We start from the raw sequence: 17,212 nt of genomic DNA, 5'->3' as shown, positions 1-17,212 counted from the left end.
TTTCTTTCAAAAGGATGGGGGGAGGGGATTTTTTTGTTAATTTTAACATTGGAAATTTTTTGAACCATCCTCTCAATTTATGCATTGTTTTTAGGTCATCTGTAAAAATATTTTCTTTACCTAAGCATCTTTTTTTTAAACATGCAATTTTTTTAGTCTACGTTATAATATTTCTTATTATCAGGTACAATTTGATTTCTAGGAATAGGATAGTAAAATAAATTGAATACCTACCTAATCAGAAAAGGGGTCAACATTTTTGTCTTTTCGTAATGAATTTTCTATTTTCTTGCTCATACCATTTGTAGTACATTCTTGAGTTAGAAGAAGAAAATTGTCATTTGAGAAAAAAAATTTTTAAAAAAGTGAAAAATGACATCAATTTTTTAAAATGAAAATTCGAAAGCAATATAACATTGGTAGAAGAATAAGGGATTTTGATGTTATCAAATAAGAGAGAAAATAATTCAAAAGCACATTTTTTCAAATTTTTATTCAATTTTTATTTAATTTTGACTTGGGGATTTTTTTTTTCATTTTATGGCTTATCTGAACATATCAAAACCCTTGTATATTCTTGAAACTTTGGGTAGTTGGGTACTTCTGAACTTTCGCATTCTCTAATTTTACCTAATTGGGGGTCTCGAACGTTATCACAATTACTGTTAGATATTTATTGTCAGTAAAATTTCATGAGTTTCGTTAATTATCTAATTAATGATACATTATCGATATCAGCGATAAACTCTCAGTACGGGTCAGATCGTATGTACGAAGTTTTAACAGATGGATTATTGGCGACCATAAGAAATGTTTTCTATTCATCTTCTTTTCTACATACAATGTGTTCCTTTTAATTGGTTCACTAGATTTAGAAACTACATACTTGTGATTGGAGCAAGAAGTGACAGATTCAAATATGAAATACCTACCTACTCATTAGCCATCCCATTCAATTAATCTTCATTTTGAGTATTTCGGTAACGATGCAAATAAAAGTAGGTATAAATATGTTAGTTAAAGTTGACGATTATTTTAGAAACAAATACTTAAATACAAATACTAAACCAATAAGGTCAAAGAACATTGAGGTAATAGCCCATACCTTCGTTAGGTAGTCTTGATGATGATAACACTTATCAATAGCTGAACTTCGACGAAACAGCAGTGTACTTTTTAACTGACAGTTTCGTTTTCTAATCTTAATTCCTATGTACTGTATTTGTATTCGTACGAGTTTCGCCGCTTACTAATGTATGATATTTTTCCGTTTTATTCAATCGAGTGAAAAAGTTCGCAATAATGGAATCGCTGGAAGAAAACGATGTCGTGATCACCGGTGTCTCTGGAGTTTTTCCAAAAGCCGACAATGTGGAAGATTTTGCTGAAAAGTTATTCAGCAAAGAAAACCTGTTATCAAGTATGACCTAAGCTATTAACCATTTCATTTAAGTATAAGCTATTAAATAGGTACTGGTACATACATACACTGCTATTGAACTATAACTTGCTAACTTTTCCTATTTCAAGATGCACCATACATGCCATGTAAACTAGGAAAATTAAACGATTTGAGTAAATTCGACGCCGAATTTTTCGGTTTTCAACCCCATCGAGTCGAAGTGATGGATCCAATGGCCAGAATTATTCTCGAGAAAGCCTACGAAGCTATTTTAGATTCGGGTAAAACCTCCACACTCGAATGTACAGAATTGATAAGAGTCATGAACTCACTTAATTTTCAGCTTCATCGTCTTTTATCTAGGAAACAATCCTGTCACACTGAAGGGAAAAAACTGCGGAGTATTCGTCGGTATTCATTTTCTCGAAACTGAAGTTCTGGTTTATGAGAAAATACAGAAAGGAGCTTCTCTCGCCATTTCTAGATCGTTCAACGCCAATAGAATTTCATATTGGCTTGGAGTTCATGGTTAGTGATGTTTCAGCCTTCAGTTCTCTCAGTTCTCTGTGAATCTTGGTTGGTAATTTATTAATCGTTTGAAAACATTGATTATTTGCTTCAGGTCCTAGTTTTACAGTAGATTCTGCATGTTCGTCGACGTTATTAGCTTTAGAAATGGCCTATAAAGCTATCCGAAATGGCGAATGTGAATCTGCACTGGTTGGTGGATGTCATGTGTGTTTACATCCGGCATTGCTGTTGCATTTGTTGAAGGTCGGTGCTCTGAATCCGAACGGCGAGTCTAGAGTTTTCGATGAAAATGGTTAGTTTGGGATAATTCTGCATTTCAATCTGATTAGAATGATGAATTTACTCATTTTCTTCTGAAATTTTCAGCTGGTGGGTTCTGTAAAGCCGAAGCCATCGGTATTTTCTTTTTACAAAAGGCCAAAGACGCTAAAAGAATTTACGCTAAGGTAATCAACGTTCGAAGTAATCACGACGGAAGTAAACGATTATTCTTATCTCCACACGGTCCTTCTCAAGCTAAACTGCTAGAAACGATTTATCAACAAAGTAAAATTGATGTAAATTCGGTTGCTTGGATTGAAGCTCATGCGACCGGTACTTTGGTAGGATTTGATTCATCATAATTATTCCAACCTTCAATGGAAAAATACTTAATGTACCTGTATATTAATCATTTATAAATATCGACGATTATGTTACAGGTTGGTGATAAACAAGAAGTGACAGCCATCGATCAAGTATTCAAAAATAGACTCGAGCCTTTACTTATTGGTTCGGTTAAATCGAATATGGGTCATGCTGAAGCTGCTGCTGCTGTAGGATCAATTTCTAAAGTTCTGATAGCCATGGAAACCGGTTTCATTCCTCCAAATATTAATATTACCAACGTACGAAAGGATATCGAGGCTTTTGCTTCTGGTCGAATGAAAGTTAGTGTTTGTTTAATGAATTTAAAGATGAAAAATGTGGTAATAATTTGACATATGTACCTACTTACGTACTTAATTGATTATAGGTGGTTACAGAAAAAACACCATGGAAAGGTGGAATTGTCGGTATAAGTGGTTTTGGAATGGGCGGAGCCAATACACACGCGATCCTGGAGTCCTTCAAGAAGGAGAAAATTAATAATGGAATTCCAAACGATGATTTTCCTCGTATTGTGGGCATTTCTGGACGAACTCGAGATGGCGTTGAAGTAATTTTAAACCATGTAAGCCAATTTTTATTTTTTCTATTCATCTTCAAAGGTGATGTGATGTGTCCAAAAATGTGGTCACCTTGAGGATTTTTTTTTTTTAGAAAAATGCAACCTTAAACTTTCAAGTCCATTTACTGGCTTAAAAATTATACCTATCAATCAAAGGTAGAGAGAACTTCGCATCTTTTGACGAATCCGCGAATTCTTGAAAAATTGATCACGGGCGAAATTTCTTTTTGAAAATTGCATTTTGGCATACCCTGCAAGTGACCTTTTTAGAATTGCGAAAATTCAAAAATGACCACTGAAAAATAAAGAACAGAATTTCCCCAAATTCACTTAGAAAGCTGAAAGTTGAAAACAAATCATTTTCGACCCACCGAATCGATTACCTATTATAAACAGGTTCGTACCATTTAGAGTAGTTCTGAAGCCCTCAGTAAATTTTTGGATGTTCAAATTTTCGCATTATTTCACTTGAGAAAGTTGCAAGTTGAAAGAAAAGTAATCATAGCAACCAGAAAAGCTTTAAAAAACAATCAAGAAAAAACATTTTAATGAAGGTATAAAAAAATGATCAAAAAATGACCGTTGGACTATTTTCTAACTTTTTGGAGGCAAAAGCGAGATTTTTTGGAAATTTTAACAAAACGTGAGATTTTTATAGTTGAAAAAAAAACTTGGACAATTTGGAAAAAAAACTAAATTTTCAGCACTTTTAGCTACATTTTGGGAATTGTTTTCAAAAAAAAAATTATACCTACATCTTCACAACTTTTGGCGAAAAATTCGAAACTTTCAGACAATTTTCAGAAAATAAAGGAAAACTTTTTAGGAAAAGCCATGACAAAATTTGAACATTTTTGTTGATTTGAAAAAGCGAGAATTTTTGATAATTTTTGGTTAGTTAAAAGCAAAACGTTGATAATTTTAGCAAAAAGCTAGACTTGTTTGGAAATTATTCACTTAAAATTATACTTTTGAACAATTCATGAAAAAAAGTGAAACTTCTTAGAAATTTTCCTAAAAAGCTAGAATTTTTACCAAAAAACAAGACTTATAGGTAGGTACCTATTTTACAATTTAAGCTAAAAGTAGAAGTTTTTGGTAGATAACTTTACCAAAAAATGATACCTTTCACAATTTTTGTCAAAAAACCGAGATTTTTGGATAATTTTTGGAAAAAAATTAGTCTTTTCGGAATTCTCTGCAAAAAACACAAATTTTTAGTCATTTTACTCATTTTGATAGCAAAAATTTGCCAGTTTTTGAAAAGCGAGGATATTTGGCATTCTTGGCAAATGCAAAACTTTTCGGTAATTATTGGCAAAAAATGATTTTTTTTGCAATTTTTGCCAAAAAAGCTCAACCTTTGAACACCTTGAAGGAATTGAACTTTTTGGAATTTTCTGCAAAAAGCTGACAGTTATTCTGATGAAGCAGGAATTAATGTAAAAAAAAGCGAGAATTCTTGACAATTAACAAGACTTTTTGATATACTTACCTAAGTTGATTATTGGGAAAAAATTAGTGAATGTTTTTCTAGAAATTTTGTTGAAAAGTGAGCACAGTTGTGAATTTTTGACAAAAAGCAGGACTTAATTGTTTGGCAATTACTCGTCCCAAAAAACTGATACCTATTTTTTGTAACATTTGTTAAACAAGTTTTACTTTTTTAACTTTTTAGTAAAAAGTCGACGTTTTTTTTTTGGCAATTTCTAGCAAAAAAAAAAACAAAAGCGAAATGTTGACAATTCCAGCAAAAAGCATGGCTTTTGAGAATTTTGGGAAAAAAATGAAATTTTAAATTTTTTAACAAAAAAGTAAGGTAAAAAAGCTTTGGGTAATTTTTTTTTAAAAGCAATACTTTAACAATTTCGCAAAAAACAAAGCTTTTTCACAAAAAAGTGAAAAATTAGAGTAGTTTTCAAAAAAAAATCAAAATCTTGACAATTTTATTTAAGAAAATGTAGCTTTTTGGCAATTTATGACAAAAAAAAACGAGATTTGTGACTGATTTTTGGATTTTTGACAAAAAGTGAGGCATTATTTGAAATTCTTGGTAAAAAGTACTGATTCAATTTATGGCAATTTCAGTCAAAAAGTAAGACTTTGAAAATTTAATTTATATCGAGATTAATTTGTAACTTACCAATTTCTATTTTTTACAGGTGGAAAATTCACATATCGATGTCGAACTAATCGCTTTACTGCATGAAATTTTCTGTTATGATATTCCTCTGCATCCATACAGAGGTTACGCTGTAGTATCTAAAGATGGCTCGTTTTCGAAGAAAAAAATTCAAGTATGTACCTAAATTAAAAATTGGTCTAGTTGCTTCTTATGTGAATAATACATAAGTGTATTGCTGCGATTAAACAAACAATTTTTTCAGGATTTTAAAGCTTCAACTCGACCATTATGGTTCTGTTTTTCAAACTTTGAAAATCATGTGAATTCTGTGTACGATGCTTTGAAACATTTGAAAGCATTCAAAGATGTGATACTAAAATGCGACGAACTATTAAAGCAATTCGGTCTGAATGTAGTAGATGCCTTCGAAAGCAGTTTCAATGGAGATGTTACCCTATCTGTTGAACTGTCTGGGGTTATAACTCAGGTAGGTACCTATAAGAAAACTGGTTCGTTTATAGTTTGAATTCGATCATACTTATCCAATTTGAAATTCTCATTTTCAGTTCGCTCTACATTCAGTACTGAGCAGTTTGAAACTCGTTCCGGATCATGTTATTGGTGAATCGTTCGGTGGATTAGTTGGCGCTTACGTGGAGGGAATTTTAACATTTGATCAAGCTCTGAAAGTGGCTTATTATTGTTCCAAATTAGATAGCAAAGATATCAATCAGTGTTTGAAATCGATATTGCAAAATGTAAGCACATAAACTCATCGTAGCCTAATTATTAAATTAGGTACAAATAGTTTCAATTTTCTGAAAAATTCCTATTTTAGGTAATTGCACCCGCAGATATTCTACCCAAGCTGCAAGAAATCATCGATATCCAAGATTCAAACTTCGTAGAATACCTTATAAATCGTTTATTCAACGTTGAATTTTTCGAAACCACGGTTCAAAGTATTCCAAATAACGCCATAATATTGAATTTTTCGTCTTCGAAAATATTTTCGGAAAATCTGAATGCCAAATTGACCGAAGAAAGTGTTCTAGTTCCCATCATAATAAATGGCAATTTGAGTTTCACTGATTTGATCACTACATTGGGAGAGTAAGCTACTAGAATATCAGCTTTAAGTATTTCCATCAAATTTATCTGACTATGCTCAAACTAACCTATTCTAGATTATACCTGTTGGGTGTGAATTCACATTTTCAAAACTTATACACCGCAGTGAAGTTCCCAGTTAGCAGGTCGACCAAGATGATAGCTCCATTGATCAAATGGAAACACGATGTGAATTGGCCCGTCGCATTTTCCTCCTTTCAAGAACGCATGTTGTCGGGAGAACGCAAAGTCAGCGTCTGTTTGGATGATAAAGATGACGCCTATCTAGCCGGACACGAGATCGATTCTTTTGTTTTTTATCCAGGAACTGGATACATTGTGTGTATTGTGTATTTTTTCATCAATAATTTTTTGAAAGTTTACCTACTAATTGATTTGAGCATAGGTTTTGGTTTGGGAAACGTTTGCAATGATTCATGGCAAAATGTACCAAGATGTATCGATCGTCGTTGAGAATATACGATATCATAAAGCTGTAATTCTTCGACGAAATGGTGCGTTTGTCTTTGAGAACTATGAATTTTTATCCACCAATCGACTCTGCTGTGTTTATTCAACGTGCTTGTTTGTTTTTTGGTGTGTTTTTTTTTTTATAGAACCCACAACTCTCAGTATTATGGTTCAGAAAGGAAATAGAAATTTTGAAATTTTACACAATGGTCAAATCGTTGTCACTGGTCAAATTTATATGCCTTCTAATGTAGATAAAGAAATGTTCGATGTTCCCGAACCTCAAGGAAGTGATATTATATTGGATAGTGCAGATTTCTACAGACACGTTCTGGTTCATAATTTCAATTATAAAGGAGCGTTCAGAACGATTAAGAAAATTGATAGCGAAGGTAAGAATGTCAAAATATATGGAATTTTATGCTTAATAGATGCTTCTGTTGACTTACTAATATTTTATATAAATTCCCCCTCCCAAAAAGGTACCCGATCAACAGTCCTCTGGAATAATAACTGGACTGCATTTTTGGATGGAATCTTACACGTAACTCTACTCCCATGTGATTTCGTCGCGGTACCAGTTGTGATGGAGAAAATTATCATTAATGTGCCCAAACACCAACAAGCATTAAAATCGAACCCTTCAGGTAATAAATTGAGAATTGTTTCGATGAAATCTGAGAATAAATTACAAAATAGGTACCTTACCTAGCTTATTGCTGGATAATTTGTTTTAGAAATCGAAGCGTTTAGGAACATGGAAATGAACATAGTGCAGTGTGGAGGAGTGCAAGTGAAAGGTTGCGATTTTCGAGCCATTCCTAATAGAACTAGTAATAAAATTCCTCTCGTACAAAAATACACGTTTACACCGTTCGAACCTGATGAAAAAGTACGGTTTTCACTTCAATAATAATCGAAAAGTTTAGCTACGTGTATGTCGAATTATAAGTAGGTACCTACATTGTTTGTATTATCTTTTTTTCTTGCAGCACAAATTACCGTTGAAGAATGCAATTCAGTTATTTGGTCAGTGTGTCATGGATTTCGTGGGACAGCAAACCAAAGATGTGAAAATTGTTGAGATTTTAGACGATGATTTTGATTCTAACTCTGCCCCTCTAGTTCCTCATTTTGCTAGCTTCATAAAGGAGCAGCCATTATTCCAAGTAAATTATGATAAAAGCTAGTTCCTGAATCGTGTAATCATCAGAGTGGATTTCGAAAAAGAAAATGTTGAAGGAATTTGACCGAATTCAGTCTTGGAGACCTTCATTTGATTTGAAAAGTCTCTTAGAGAAATTGTTGGTTCCAGGCCAAAATATTTTGGAACAAATTGTCAACCCCCCACTTCCCCCCGGGGCAAAAAAAAACACGAAAATGAAAAATTTTCCGGACCCCCAAATGATGAACCTCTCTTGCATGGAGCTCACAAATTTGAAAAAAATCAAAAAAGATAAAAAGTTAATGTCTGCAAACATATTTTTTTTAATTTTTCATTTTTGAGCAGAATCCTTCTAAACAGCCATAATTTTAAGAAAAACCTTCCCTGCTCCCCCAAATAATGTTGGTCCCCTTTCGTTAACCACCTGAAAGTTGAAAACATGAAATTCATACTCATTTGCCAAAATGTGTTGAAAATGTGTCATCCCAAGGTAGTCTGTCTGTCTACCTGCCAGGCCTCTTTAGGACATTGGCCCGTGTGTCGACTTTCAAGGTCACTGACTTACCAGTCTAGCCTTCCAAAGGTAGTCTGTCTGCTTAAGTGGCCTCTTAAGCCTTAAGGTCATTGGTCGGTCAATATAAATTTTCAAGGTCGTATTCGTATGTCCATTTGTCTGACGCCACCCTGAGATGATTGACCCGTGTGCCTGGACTTTCAAGGTCACTGACCCATCTGTCTATAGTTTTCCAAGATTATCTGCCTCCTGCCTGTCTGGCCTTTGAAGGGCATTGACCCCCACAATATGGCTTCCCAAGGTTATCTATTTACATGTATATCATTTTAAGGTCATTGACCCATGTGTCTGGACTCTCAAGGTTACTGACCTAACTTTCCAACCTCACGTGGTCGTCTGTCTGCTCGTCAGTCTTCTTATAAGGTCATTGATCCGTCTTTCTGGCTTCCCAAAATCGCCTGTCTGGCCTCTCAAGGTCATTCACTCTTGTGTCCGAATTCTGAAGGTCACTGACCTACATGTCTAGTCTCTCAAGGTCATTGACCCGTCTGTTCGGCCATTCATGGTCATCTGTCCACCTTTCAGGCCCCTCAAAAAATTGGTATTCTCGTTTCAAGTTCTTGTAAGTCAGACTTAGTAGGCCTAAGCCAGAACAAAATATTAAAATGTCAAAATGGGATCGAAATGCCAGAAATGAGTCATTTTTGATTTTAAAAGACAGTCTAACACGATTCTTTTGAGAATGGCTTTTCTTTGAGAATCCACATCTTCTTTTTAGAGACACCGTTGGATCCCAAATTTTCTCTGAAATATTTCCATCTCAAAATAAAGGTCTCCGCTGAATTTGGTCAAAAATCCTCCGTAATTTTTTTTGTGATCCAGAAATCTAGGTAGGTACTCTGATATGCTTACCTTCAAATTATGAATTAAGATTTATAAAACTATAAAAATTCCAGGCTAAATTATTGGTGTATGTAAATGGTAACACGAAAAATGCCAAAATTGGAAACTGCTGTGAAATTATTGAGGGTAAATTACCCCTCGGTAATCAAGTAAACGTTCTTATTTGCTCTCAAGCGTTGAAAAATACCAAAGTAATTCAATATTTACTCACTAAATACTGATTCTGAGATACTAATGGGTACCTACCTACCTATATTTCTATAACGATGAGTTGAAACAATTTTACAGAAATTGGAATCCTGTATCAGTTCGTTGACCAATGATGGATTCTTAATTACTCGCGAAGATCCGGAAATCGTGTTTTCAGCCGATCAATTCAATTTGCAAATTTGTGCCAGTGTTGTTTGTAATAACGAACGGTTCATTTTATTGCGCAAGGTAAATCAAATACTCGTTTTTCGATTGATTTTCATCTCACAAGGAAGTCGAAATTTCAGATTGAAGCACATTTTTCGATGTTTGGTGAATTTTTGAAAATCTTTGAGTCAAAAATGTAGATGAAAATTTCATAAAATTGACCTGAAAAGCTGAAATTTTTATTTGTTTTTTTTTTCAGATCATGAAACTAGATCTAAATTCAATAAAAGTAATCCAAGTATCGAGTATTTCATTTGACTGGATCAAAGAATTACAAGAAGCTGTACAGATATCGCTTTACGAACGGATAATTTTGGTTTCAGAGAAGGACATCTTCAGCGGAATTGTAGGATTTTATAATTGTTTAAGATTAGAAAGGGGTACTCAAAATATTAGGTAGGTGCTAAAGTGGTTAAAAACTTGATTCAAAATTTTATATAATGATAAAAATCGTTCTTGAGTCAATCTTATATTTTTGAAAAATGTCTCTATATATAATTATGTCATCAATTTTGCTGTTTGAAATAGGTGTTTCTTTATACAAAACTCCAATGCATCGTTCTCTTTGAACGATAAATTTTTCCAAACTCAAGTACTCAAAGATCTGGCCATCAACGTGTATAAAGATGAGAAATGGGGTTGTTTTGTCAAACTACCCATTGATGATCTAGTAGAAGAAAAAGTACGCCATGCTTTTGTCCAACGTAAAATGATCGGTTCGAAATGGTCGCTGAAGTGGTACAAAGGTGATATTAGCGAGTATGTAAAAATTATCTTTAGAATATTGGTCGTTGTTTTTTTTCCTGTGTGAACTGATGATTCACATTTTTTAACAGGACAAATATCGAAGACAAGGACATAATTTACGTGCATTACGCGTCGATCAATTCTACCGACGTGTTGATTACTAAAAATCGATTAGCTGTAGCATCGGTGGTGAAGGATTATCGGAAACATGTAGGTGATTTTTATTTTTTATTTTTATTTTTATTTATGTTTTTCAATTCTAGGTAGGTATTGTACCTACGTAAGTATTTCCTTACAAAATAATTATTTGTAAAATTGGACGATTTTTTTTTTTAGGATTACGCTTTAGGAATGGAGTTTTCAGGAATCGATAAGAATGGAAAACGAGTTATGGGACTGAAACCGTACGGATGCCTATCTACGATAATTGAAATCAATAAAGATGATTTTTTCGTCAACGAAATTCCTAAAAATTGGAGTCTAGAAGATGCAACCACCGTTCCGGTGGCCTACTATACGGTTTGTGGCCATATTTTTTATTCAAAATTTATCAGTGGGTGTAGGTACCTATTTAAACACCTACTACATGATGATTTTTTTTGCAGGTTCTGCACGCTCTAATATTGTGTAGTAATTTGAAGCATAAAGATAGTATTTTGATTCATTCAGCCGGCAGTGTGGTTAGTCAAGCTGCTATTCACGTTGCGATTTATTACAATTGCAATATTTTTGTCACTATTTCTTCGGTTGATGAGAAGCTCTTCATCAAGGAAAATTTCCCATATGTAAGTTCGTCAAAGATTATTTTTATGTTTGAATGAATAGGTACCTCACAGAAAAAAAGTCTCAAATTTCAAAGAGGCACATGCGGTCTGAAAATGGGTGAAAATTTCGCGAGAAATTGAAATATTTTATGTTTCGACTTGAATGTTTCTTGAGCATCCTAAAATTGAGTGGTGATTTTTGGGGTTATTTTCAAAAAAAGTATTAGCAGAATGGGTTAAAACAATTTCAGTATAAAATCATGAATTTCTATCAAAAATAATTATGCATCTTTTTAAGAATTTTCATCCTAAAATTTGGACATGATTTTTAGAATTTTCGATAAAGGCTTAAATTGATTGATATTTCAGCAAGAAATTGAATTTTTCCATCAGCATTCTTTTCACCATTTTTGAAAGATTTTCAGCCTGGTGATTGTACCATATTGTGATGTTTTGGTTTTTTGAAAAAGTGTCATACTTACTACGTATCAAAATGATAAATTAATTTGGTGAAAATGTTTTTTGAACATTTTTGAAGAATTTTGGGCTCAAAATTGGGCCATGATTTTTAGAATTTTCGAAAAAAATGTCATTCGACATTTCAAAATGGATCAAAATTTCCGCCAAAACCCCCCAAAAAATTATAAAAGCGTTTCAAAGTATTTTTAAAGAATTTTAAACTCAAAATTGTGTCATGATTTTTGGATTTAAAAAAAAGTGCCTGTACGATGTGAGACCTATGAAAATGGATTAAAATCTGAGCAGAAAATCTAAAAATCCGATTGATATGGTCAAACTCATCGCCAAAGATGATATGGTGTAGATTACCATTATTAGGATAGATGTTCTCGATATGAATGATTGCTCTAAAAGTGGGTACATGAGAAACTACCTAAGGGGGGAGAATTTATCCAAAGTCTGATTATGTCGCTAGACAAAGGTTCCTATCCTATTTTCAACCATACAACTAAATGTTAGAATAATAATGGAATGAACACCTAACACTATTATTCCGATGATAAACTTTATTGGGTCTAAAGACATCGATTCCTTTATAATTAAGTGAGTTAATAATTATTCTATCCTCGATCTTCTCTCCAACATGAGAAACTATGATCATTGCCATAAGTTTCTTGCCGATCATGTGGTCCATAAACATTACATTAATATCTTCATCGGAAGCTATTAATGAGCAAATAGGTATCAAACAATATACCTATCGACAGGCCAAGATCCTTGCCTTAGACCCATCGATGCTGATAATATTATCTAATTATTAATAACTTATATCTAAGTAGTGGAGACACCACCATGTAAGTACCTACTTACCTAACACTGCTGACCGTCTCACCACCTCTTTTCCGTAGCCTACCCCAATAATAGTGGCTGTTGGTGGCTGCTTTACTTCGAAGAGACTCACGTAACACACGCTCTACCTATTAATGTCCGGATTCATTAAAGGTAGCCGCAAAGGGTAATTTATATAATCGCGATAGATAATAATTACAATTACGTTGATTATTCTACCGGCGATTGAGTTTAATATTAATAAATTAACCATGCTCGAAATGGTATAGCCAGAATGGAAATGGCATCTCTCGGCGAGAGCCTATACATATTCGACACTATGTATACACAATGCCACTTGTAACCGTACGCATGCAGACGATGGAAAGCAAGTGAGGATCGTGGCAAGATCCCTATAGCAGGCGGCCACGAGCCAGAAGATCTCAGCTCACCCCTTTGTACATAAAAAGGTAGTTTTATGTCCAAAGGCGGCTGTATTGTCTGAGTTTATTACCATACCAGGTGTATCGTACACATAATGAGTTATGTGTACATAGTTCCCACGTTACGACGATTCCCCTAGCTAGGTAATCTATCGGAGAATGACCACCATGAAGGTGAAGGCATACTGCACTATATCACGATCAAAACTTATTTTGAATGCTTTTGATAAATTTTGAGCTTCAAATCGAGTAAAGATTTCCGGATTTTTTGAAACAGATACCTAGCAAGAGATACTCCAATTTGACTAAAATTTCAGAAAAGAATGGAAAATTTCTAGCAGAACTTTTCTGAGCTTTTTTGAAGAATTTTGAACCTATACAGGGTCGTGATTTCAGGGATTTTCAAAAGAGTCATGCAACCTATCGAAATGACTTAAAATTTTGCGAGCAATGTAAATATTTAAAGGAAAATGCTTTTGGAGGATTTTTGAAGAATTTTAGGTTCAAAATTAGTTCATAATTTTAAATGAGTTAAAATTTCAGAAAAAAAAACAAAAATTGTTCTTAAAAACGTGCTTAAAAAAAGAATCTAATTTGAATTCAAAATTTTTCATGATAAGATCTTGATTTTCGGCATTTTTGAAAAAGTGTCATTCGACGAATCAAAATGAGTTACTTACATCGAAAAAAAACTTACATTGCAATCAATTTTTTGAGCATTTAAAAAAAAATTAGAGCCAAAAATTGGGCGATGATATTTTGGTTTTTTGAAAGAGTCACATATCGAAACAACTTGAAATTTCACGAGGAATGCAAATATTTCTACAAAAATTTTTCATGGAGGATTTTTGAAGAATTTTTAGCTTAAAAACAGGTCATGATTTTCGGAGGTTTTTAAAAAATTGTCATTAGATGCAAATAAATGGGTTAAAATTTCGATAGAATACCAAATTTTTTTGCAAAAACTGGTTTCGAGCATATTTGACGAATTTTAAAACTGAAATTGGCTTTGTTCTCATTTTTGTTTTTTGTGTTTGTTTTAACTGTCATGTAACTTATCAAAATGGATTAAGTAGGTATATTTTTGGCACTTGGCAGAGAATCAAAAATTCCTATCAAAACTTTTTGAAACATTTTTGAATAATTTCAAGCACGAAATTGGATACAATACTGGTTTCATTTTTTGAGGTTTTCGGAAAATGTGTCATGTGATCTATCAAAATGAGTTGAAATTTCAGCAGAAAATGGAAAATTCTTATCCAAACTCATTTTGAATGCTTTTGAAGAATTGAGCTTGAAAATGGTTTGAAAAATATGTTACAAAATTTCAGCAAGAGATCTAAAATTTCTATCGAAACTTTTCAAAGCATTTATGAGAAATTTTAAGGCTAAAATTGGGTCATGATTTTTGGGATTTTTGAAAAAGTGTCATGATCATGATTTTCGAAATTTTTGAACAAAATTAAATGCATTTTTGAAAAAACAAAAATTTCTATCAAAAGTTTTCTTAAAGAGTTTTGAAGAATTTTGAGAACAAAGTTAAATTTGTGGCAAGATTTCTGATTTTTTGGGAGTTTTTGGGAAATAAGTGCAACCTATTGAAATGAGTTAAAATTCAGGCAGAAAGCCAAAAATTCCGATCAACATTTTTTTGAACATTTTTGAGGAATTTTGAGCACGAAACGTTCATTTTTTGGTGTTTTTCGAAAAAGTGCCATGCAACTCGTATGTTTACTGACAGACTAAAAAGTTGGATGTTTTTTTTTCAGATACCAGACTCAAAAATTGGCTACACTGATGCATCATTGTTCGAACGAATGATTCACGAACAAACAAATGGTAAAGGAGTTGATGTAATTCTAAATTCCCTTCCTGAAGATACCCTATCATCTTCTATCAATAGTTTGGCATCATACGGCCGACTCGTTCAGGTCAAAAAATACGATTTCAGCAATTCTGGTTCTTATGGTAGGTCTATTGGTGACCTTTACCTTGTTATTGCTTCAAATTTCTGCTTATATTGAACCGAATAATGGATTCTTTCAGGTAATAAATTATTCGCGAAAAATGCCAGCTTGTATTCGAGCACTTTAGAGGATATTTTCAATTTACCAAATCATAAAAAAATTGAACTGAGGAATTCGGTCGAGAAACACATTCAGACTGGAGCTATTAAACCTCTGGCGAGAACTTCGTTCCTCTACACTGCCATGGAATCTGCTATAGAGTTGGTATCAAAACTGAATCTATATTTTAAAAAGCCAATAAGATAATACGAGTAAAATGATCACTTTTATTACGAAATAATTCTGTTTTTAGATTCGCATCGAATTCAAGAAACCTAGGAAAATGTGTGATACAAATTGAACCCGAGGAAGCATCCACGAAAACGCCAATAAAATTAAAAAATGCTATCCCCAGAGTCATCTGTGACCCCAAAAAAACTTATATCGTTTGTGGTAAAACATCTCACTCTCACACTTACCTACCAATTCTTCTAACAGCATAATATAGGTACCTACCTACCTTAAAATACTACACATCTTACTAAAATCAAAACTTTTATCACAGGTGGTCTCGGAGGTATGGGTATGGAACTCGTGAACTGGTTAGTGATCAGAGGTGCTCGAAAAATCATCGTTACGTCACGTACAGGAGTCACTCGCGGTTCTCAAGCTTTACAAGTCAGAAAATGGGAATCTTTCGGAGTCCAAGTGGTCGTTTCCAAAGCTGATATTTCAAACGAACAACAAACCATCGAACTTATCGAAGAAGCTAACGCTTTGGGCAGTGTTGGAGGAATATTTAATCTTGCCGCGGTATGAATATTTGTCACTGAAAGGCCCACATTCTATTTTAACATGATCATGATCAAGGTCTAATTTCTGTTCAAATATACTAGGTATTGAGAGATAAAATGTTCGAGAATCAAACATCCGACAATTTCATACTCTGTGCTAGTCCGAAGATAATCGGAACGCATAATTTAGACAAAGTATCAAGAGTCAAATGCCCCTCGTTGGAATATTTTGTTGTATTTTCGAGTATCTCGAGCGGTCATGGGAATTTAGGCCAGACCAACTACGGTTTATGTAATTCGGCTGCTGAAAGAATCTGCGAACAGAGACATATCGATGGGTTACCGGCTCTTGCAATCGAATGGGGTGCTGTTGGTAATGTAGGCATGTTGGTTAACTTCTTGGATGGCAATGTGGAATCTGCGTTTGGTAATTAGCACACTATTATAATATTTCCATCGAGAGAAAAAATGCTTGAAAATTTTAATATTATGGTTTTTATTTCAGGTGGAAATCATATGCAACCGATTCAAACGTGTTGGGAAGTTTTAGATTACTGCATGAATCAAACTAGTCCGGTAGTTGTGAGCTGTACTGTTGCTAAAAAATAAATAATACCTGTTACGAATTCACCTACCTACTTATTTCAGATAGTATAATTTTGTTTTAATATTCGATATGAATTTGCTGTAAGCCCATATATATGGCGGATGCATCGAATAGAGCCGTCAAAATCCCCCCAGGGGGATCTTTCTCCTAGGTACTGTTTTTTTTCTCAGGTTGGGATACTTGAAAGCGAGTTGTACAATTGTTTTTTTTTTTAATTTTACATTCATTTTTGCGACAATAAGTCGACCCGATAAGCAAACAACGGAATTTTTTTTGGGGGGGGGGGGGGAGGGAGTGAAATGGAGTAGGGAAGGGGGCGTTGACTGAAAATTTAGCGACTGATATGAGAAAAAAAATACCAATTTGACAATTTTGCCCATTGATATAATACTCACATTAAGTTATGGGTTCTTTAAAGAATTGTTATTTAATTTTTGAATTTATGAAAGTTTCAAACTGGAATTTTTTTAGTTTAGAGATAAGAATTGGCCCCAGCGAACCAAGGGCAAAAGTTTTCAAAAAACTGGATTTCGAGAGGTAAAAACGATTCTTAAAAAAATTTGTTTATTTATTTTTTCAATCCAAAATTTCAGAATTTGAATGATGAGCTTTTAAAAATTTTAATTTTGAAAACGATAAGTAAACAGACCCGAGTGATGCGAGGGTAGGGCTCGTACTCAATTTTTCCCCCAAAAAAGTAATTTTGTGACTGAAAA

At 33.6% G+C, this 17,212-nt stretch overlaps 2 protein-coding genes across 2 annotated transcripts in view; one reads left to right on the top strand and one right to left on the bottom strand.

Annotated features, from left to right (window-relative positions):
• The window catches only part of LOC135849973 (ferritin heavy chain-like), a 226,659-nt gene that overhangs the window by 141,536 nt on the left and 67,911 nt on the right, over positions 1–17,212 (bottom strand). The gene's annotated exons all lie outside the window — the stretch shown is intronic.
• LOC135849956 (fatty acid synthase-like) lies at positions 1,085–16,519 on the top strand. Its single transcript, XM_065370619.1, has 30 exons — positions 1,085–1,420; positions 1,531–1,683; positions 1,766–1,930; positions 2,025–2,225; positions 2,300–2,535; positions 2,635–2,862; positions 2,949–3,146; positions 5,306–5,440; positions 5,531–5,755; positions 5,835–6,026; positions 6,107–6,381; positions 6,456–6,717; positions 6,785–6,893; positions 6,996–7,241; positions 7,332–7,496; positions 7,587–7,741; positions 7,842–8,018; positions 9,485–9,622; positions 9,720–9,869; positions 10,048–10,244; positions 10,377–10,607; positions 10,685–10,805; positions 10,932–11,114; positions 11,201–11,380; positions 14,859–15,057; positions 15,136–15,316; positions 15,409–15,548; positions 15,661–15,908; positions 15,992–16,316; positions 16,395–16,519. Exons 1-30 carry the CDS (start codon positions 1,303–1,305, stop codon positions 16,496–16,498), a joined length of 5,637 nt encoding a protein of 1,878 aa, XP_065226691.1. The 5' UTR covers positions 1,085–1,302; the 3' UTR covers positions 16,499–16,519.

Source organism: Planococcus citri, chromosome 1 (assembly GCF_950023065.1).
Source record: "Planococcus citri chromosome 1, ihPlaCitr1.1, whole genome shotgun sequence".
Lineage (NCBI taxonomy): Eukaryota > Metazoa > Arthropoda > Insecta > Hemiptera > Pseudococcidae > Planococcus > Planococcus citri.
Note: the sequence above shows the minus strand (reverse complement) of the source record. Positions and strands in the feature narration are given on the sequence as shown.